This window comes from Takifugu rubripes, chromosome 21 (assembly GCF_901000725.2).
Source record: "Takifugu rubripes chromosome 21, fTakRub1.2, whole genome shotgun sequence".
Classification (NCBI taxonomy): Eukaryota; Metazoa; Chordata; class Actinopteri; order Tetraodontiformes; family Tetraodontidae; genus Takifugu; species Takifugu rubripes.
In genome coordinates this window covers 19,962,701-19,968,887 of record NC_042305.1, presented here as the reverse complement: position 1 = coordinate 19,968,887, position 6,187 = coordinate 19,962,701, and the positions used below count along the sequence as shown (strand labels likewise).

Sequence of the window (6,187 nt, the reverse complement as noted above, 5' to 3'; positions counted from 1 at the left end):
ATAGCAACAATAGCAATAACAACAGTATAATGTTAAATATGATAATGATAAGAACCACTAATATTAATAATTTACTAATCTGAATACCCCTGAACATGTTCCGGGATTTCTCTTATTCTATTTTTGTCCTTCTATGTTTGGAAGCATTCCTTTAAAGACGTTATAAAGAGGTGTGAGTGGCCCTGTACCAAGATGGCCGCCCTGTGGACAGACCGCTCCAATGGGCGGCAGCAGTCTACGCGGCCCTCCCGGGTTCCGCGTGCTCATTTACCCGCTTAGCTTTCCCCTTAACAGCGAGATCGGAAGTTACGAAGCGGAAGATGCATCGTAACCTCTCGAGTATTGGTATTCTTCGGTAAATTGTCAACAGGAGGCGCTCTAATATCTTCAATTTACCTCTGAACTCAATGTGTGCGTGCGGTGTGTGCGTGCATGTAACAGCGCCAATTGCAAATATTACATGCAAATAGCAGTCTGTGGCTGTCTTCTGCGGATGACCTAAAAGCAGTTTAGAAACCAGGTATTTAATATACATGAAATTCTTCTTTATGTATGTGAGCAGCGTTATTTTATTAACTTTATTTTAATATATTATTGTCATTGTTTTGCAGAACAAAATAAGGGCTTGTAACAGTTTTGGGTCGTGTACTGTAGGGAAAGTTATTTTACAGAAAACGTGTGCTACACATTTCATTTAGATCGTGAATGTGAGTGGACTCGTGAGAAGGTGAAGACGGCAAACTTTTCCTTCTAGAAGTCCTCAGTGAACCAAATAAAAGCCTCCTGGGCTCTTCAAAGAGTCCCAATAGAGCGAGGAAACAGCAAATAAAAGGCAAAGGGGACACCACCGTGCGGAGACAAGCCTCACCGCCCAATGATCTCAGTTAGGGTTGTTGGGTAGGACCAGGCGTCCTCGCCAGAAGGTCTGAGGAAACAAATCACGGCCCCCGAGTCCAAGAGACACCGAGGAGGGTGCATTTAAAACCCGCCCTCGGGAGGGATCTCGTTTCCCCTCTAAATCCTCCCATTTTCTCTCTCTCTCTCTCTCTCTCTCTCTCTCGTCCCTCTCCCCTTACCTTTTATCCCTCGCCTTTCGCCGTTGCCCCCACCACAATAATGGAGCTCACGGCCAGATGGTTGCTTCTTCTATCATTTCTCGGCGTGATATTGGCGATAGATTTGGAAGCGATTGATCCGGGCTACTATGAGGATCACACTGCCACATCAGAGGCGATTGACTATAAGGATCCCTGTAAAGCTGGTGAGGCTTTTAACTCCTTGTTTGCACTACGGTGGGATTTTAGATAGACGTTAAACCTGCCCCGAATCTTTTGTGGGGGGCTTGCGCTGATCTTTGCAATAAAACGCGTTCAGAGAGATGACAGTTCGGAGTTGGAGTTTTAAAGGCTGCAGTCAACATTTGTGTGTGTTTATTTAGGGCAGTGTGTCATAGTTTGTGTAGTTGGAAACCTATAAATCACACAGTTGATTAAGGATAATCCCGAATTGTCTGCAGGTTTGGTTCTCTTTTTTCGGGGGGGCGATAAACGTTCGAAAAATGTCTTTCTTAATTTTTCCCACACGGTAAAGTTTTGGTTATTTCTGAAAAGTTGCATCCTGCTGTTTGTAGCAAATCTTCTTCTGTCCTTTAAAGTGTCTCCAGCTGTCTGCAAACAAAGGAAAAAGAAACTTTAGTGCAGAATTCGGATCCTTTTTAATGACCATTTTGTCGCTGTACCAATAGTTTTCCACTGGCTTTTCACAGATGGGCTAAAACAAAGCTTGTTTAAGAAGAGACAAAAGTACAGCGGTTCTTTGAAATGATACACCAATAAATGTGATGACACTTGTCACGTGGCACTGGATAAAAATGTCTGTTTTACCTCTCCTGACCATAAACCGGTCTATGTCTGGTAAAAGTAGATCCAAATTGCTCTTCTGATCTTTCATTTGCGTGCATTTGTATGAGTACAATGAATTAAATGTCTTGCCAAATCCCTCTGGGAGAGCAGCCTGGTGAAAGTATTCCAGGTTCCAGATAAAGACAGTTGATCTCAGTTTAAGTGATGAAAGTATTCCAGGTTCCAGATAAAGACAGTTGATCTCAGTTTAAGTGATGAAAGTATTCCAGGTTCCAGATAAAGACAGTTGATCTCAGTTTAAATGATGAAAGTATTCCAGGTTCCAGATAAAGACAGTTGATCTCAGTTTAAGTGATGAAAGTATTCCAGGTTCCAGATAAAGACAGTTGATCTCAGTTTAAGTGATGAAAGTATTCCAGGTTCCAGATAAAGACAGTTGATCTCAGTTTAAGTGATGAAAGTATTCCAGGTTCCAGATAAAGACAGTTGATCTCAGTTTAAGTGATGAAAGTATTCCAGGTTCCAGATAAAGACAGTTGATCTCAGTTTAAGTGATGAAAGTATTCCAGGTTCCAGATAAAGACAGTTGATCTCAGTGTAAATGATGAAAGTATTCCAGGTTCCAGATAAAGACAGTTGATCTCAGTGTAAATGATGAAAATATTCCAGGTTCCAGATAAAGACAGTTGATCTCAGTTTAAGTGATGAAAGTATTCCAGGTTCCAGATAAAGACAGTTGATCTCAGTTTAAGTGATGAAAGTATTCCAGGTTCCAGATAAAGACAGTTGATCTCAGTTTAAGTGATGAAAGTATTCCAGGTTCCAGATAAAGACAGTTGATCTCAGTGTAAATGATGAAAGTATTCCAGGTTCCAGATAAAGACAGTTGATCTCAGTTTAAGTGATGAAAGTATTCCAGGTTCCAGATAAAGACAGTTGATCTCAGTTTAAGTGATGAAAGTATTCCAGGTTCCAGATAAAGACAGTTGATGTCAGTTTAAATGATGAAAGTATTCCAGGTTCCAGATAAAGACAGTTGATGTCAGTTTAAATGATGAAAGTATTCCAGGTTCCAGATAAAGACAGTTGATCTCAGTTTAAGTGATGAAAGTATTCCAGGTTCCAGATAAAGACAGTTGATCTCAGTTTAAATGATGAAAGTATTCCAGGTTCCAGATAAAGACAGTTGATGTCAGTTTAAATGATGAAAGTATTCCAGGTTCCAGATAAAGACAGTTGATCTCAGTTTAAATGATGAAAGTATTCCAGGTTCCAGATAAAGACAGTTGATCTCAGTTTAAATGACCTAAAGTCCTGAAAGTCTTTCTGCGGAGGACTCAAGTCCAATTCACAGCTTGGCTCTTTGAATCTGCTGCCTGACTTTAAGTTTTCTTCCAAATTCCTTTCATGAAATGAACTATCCAGGGAGGCTTAAAGACTGCACTGTGGCTGAGTTTTTTGTAGTTTGAATAAACACAGCAAAGGTTAGATTGCAAAAGTTCTTTGTCCAATGAAGTCATCACTGAAGATGTTACTTCCTGTTTTGCTTCAGCGTTTAACTTGGGTGATTCAAGGCACCAGTGTTTTGCATCATCTGAGTAGATTTACTGGATATAGATGTGCTGTTTATCTGATTTCCTAATGTCACTCTTGTGTGTGTTGCTAATTTGCAGACAGCCAGTGGTTGTTAACCTGCACAGATTACTCGTCTGCTTTGTCGGCCTGCTTTTCCTGCCATGATTATGCAAAATGGAAGATCGTTCTAACATTCTATTTGTTCTCTGTTAGTTATGCCAGAGACTATATTTAATATACTCCCACTAGTGTAGGGTCAACTGTTTTTTGATTATTTTCTTTATTTTCCCATCATGCACTGCAAAGTGTGTCTCTGTAATTCTGGAACATTGAAGTCAGCGTTTTTGTTGTCCACCTCCTCCCCCCTGATGGAGTTTACATCTGTGTGACGCTCTCATGCTCGACCCTTTACTCGACTTACTGTATGCAGTCATTTCTCCACTTTGAAAGAAAGGAAAACAATTCTATCACTCATCTGAATGATAAATTAAACGGACATAAAAAGACTCCTGTTTGGTGTCTTATCCCCGTGTCAGAAGGTATCCAAAAATATTCACCTTTGCTCGGAAATAAATAACGAGATTAGAAAAAATTCCATTGATTTGGGTGAGCGGAGAAATAACACTGAAGCAACTCCATCTGTTTAGGAATTAAACCAGTGGAAAATTCCTGAGTTTGCAGAACTTAAATCTTGGCAACATCCCAGAGACTTACTTAAGACTCTGGCAACTGTTGGGATTTAGATCCACTCACTATTTTACAAAAAACGGATGAAAAATAGTCCTTATCTGTAAAAGTGTTGACGTGCATATAGCCTATAAAACTAATATATTAATCTAATTAAAGATTCCAAAGACAGCTTTGTCTGCCTGTGCCATCATCTGCATTTTCAACCTATGACTTTACTTCTGTTCTTGGTCTCTTGTTCTCTTATTGAAGTAGGGTTTTCTCTCTCCTTCATGGTTCAAACACTTTACAGGAACTCTAGGTCATTCAGCTTAGAAAGGCCAACAGAAAACACATCTGGGAGGTGTCACAGCAGCCGAGGAGAGGCGAGTGCAGGCCATTCACGAAGGCTCAGGGAATCTTATCCAAATTTGGTTATTGCAAGTTGTGTCCTTCACTGTATGGATTTCTGACTTTCCTGGCATTTGGGTCATTCCTTTTGCAACATTTTAGAAGTTGAATCAATGAAGAGTCATTTCTGATTAGAAGTTAATTGTTAACCTACACAACACTTTAGCTTCTTTATATCTGCTAGAAGTGATTCGTCCTAAAATTGCATATTTAATTCTAACACATGGCTTGGGTTACGTTTTCTTGGCATGAACAGAATTATTGTTGATTTAAGTTTTTGTTTGTTTGTTTTGAGGGTTATTTTTAGGGTTAGGGTTTTTTATTTATTTATTTATTTAAATAATACGCAAGACAAATGGCACCTTTTAGCTAGCTGCAGCCCCCAGTCCTGTAGTGGGATGGGGTCCTCTGTGGGACCCTAATATGCCTGTGAGCAACACTTGAGCAGCTACTTTCCTTTTATCGTGGTATTCAGGCGGTATCGTTGAGCCCACGCTGTTTGTTTTTTTACATGAGAAGACCCGAGCCAGTTCTCTCTGCAGGCTTCAGGTCATTAGGGTGCAAATCTATTGGCATAATCTCAGTGCATTAGTTGAAACAATATGTTTGTTGTTACAAGTATGTAATAATTATCCATAATCTTCCATTGCATCAATGGAGGATGCAAAAAATCAAATTTAAGAGCGCTCATTTAAATGGACTTTATATGACTATATTGAGTGTTAATGTCAACAATTTTCTTTGCTTCATACTTCTAAATTAGTCAAAGATCTGTTGCCTCATACTTTATGCATTTAATATTCATTTGTGCATATGCAGGAGTTCATTAAAATTGGGAGGTAGTGATCAACACACATGTTTGTAAAAGGTGAAAGTCTGACAAATGAATTATTCATCGATATAAGGGGCTCAACACTGTATTGTTGCCATTAAAACAGAAATGTTCTGTGAGTTGGGGTGTATCAGCAGCAGGAATGAGCCGCAGGATGGAATCAGATAATGAGCTTGATGGAGTGTGAAATGTTAAAGGTGAGTCTTGCTGTGTCCTCTGCATTTAAAGCCACTTACAGTTGTAAGTAATAAGACTTAAGCTTTTCTTTGGCAACTGTGAGTCACTTTTGATCTCAAATTTCTTCTGGTGAAGTTTCAGTCTTGTACTGAAAACAATTAGATCATTTGCTAATATATTAGTAGACTTTGTGCCTTCACGGGCCTCGGCTGAGTACATCTCAGCAAAATAACTTGATTTCACATGGTTGTTTCTATGGCGATGCAGAAGGCACCAATATACAGTTTTTTATACATGTTTTTCATGACATTCTATAGCAAGAAGCATGATATATCTATGCCCTTTGCCTGTATTCTTCTTACAAAAGCTGTTCTGTTTTTCCATGTAGTGTTTGGAGGGTTTCTCCCAAACTAGTCAGTATGGTGGAGAAGGTTGGTGCAGAATGAAACCTGAAAAGTGATACTTTGACACTATAGTTGTATGCCTATACTGTCATCAGATGGTGATCACCTTAATGCCACACTTTGGCTACCATTGAAATTCAAATGGAATGTTACTTACCAAACACTGTGAAAGGCGGTGCCACGGTATTGTAATGCATTCCTACATATTGGCCAGGCTTTGTCACCATTGGGTCATGTATAAAGAGACGGTCTCCATAAGC

The 6,187-nt window shown here is 39.5% G+C and overlaps 1 protein-coding gene across 1 annotated transcript in view; it reads left to right on the top strand.

The window, feature by feature from the left end:
• Nucleotides 1-1,056: 1,056 nt before the first annotated feature.
• The window catches only part of bmp1a (bone morphogenetic protein 1a), a 32,330-nt gene continuing 27,199 nt past the window's right edge, over nt 1,057-6,187 (top strand). The window contains exon 1 of the mRNA XM_011617129.2: nt 1,057-1,261. Within this exon, the coding sequence (XP_011615431.2) occupies nt 1,117-1,261 (145 nt within the window). The 5' untranslated portion in view covers nt 1,057-1,116. The remainder of the gene's footprint in view (nt 1,262-6,187) is intronic.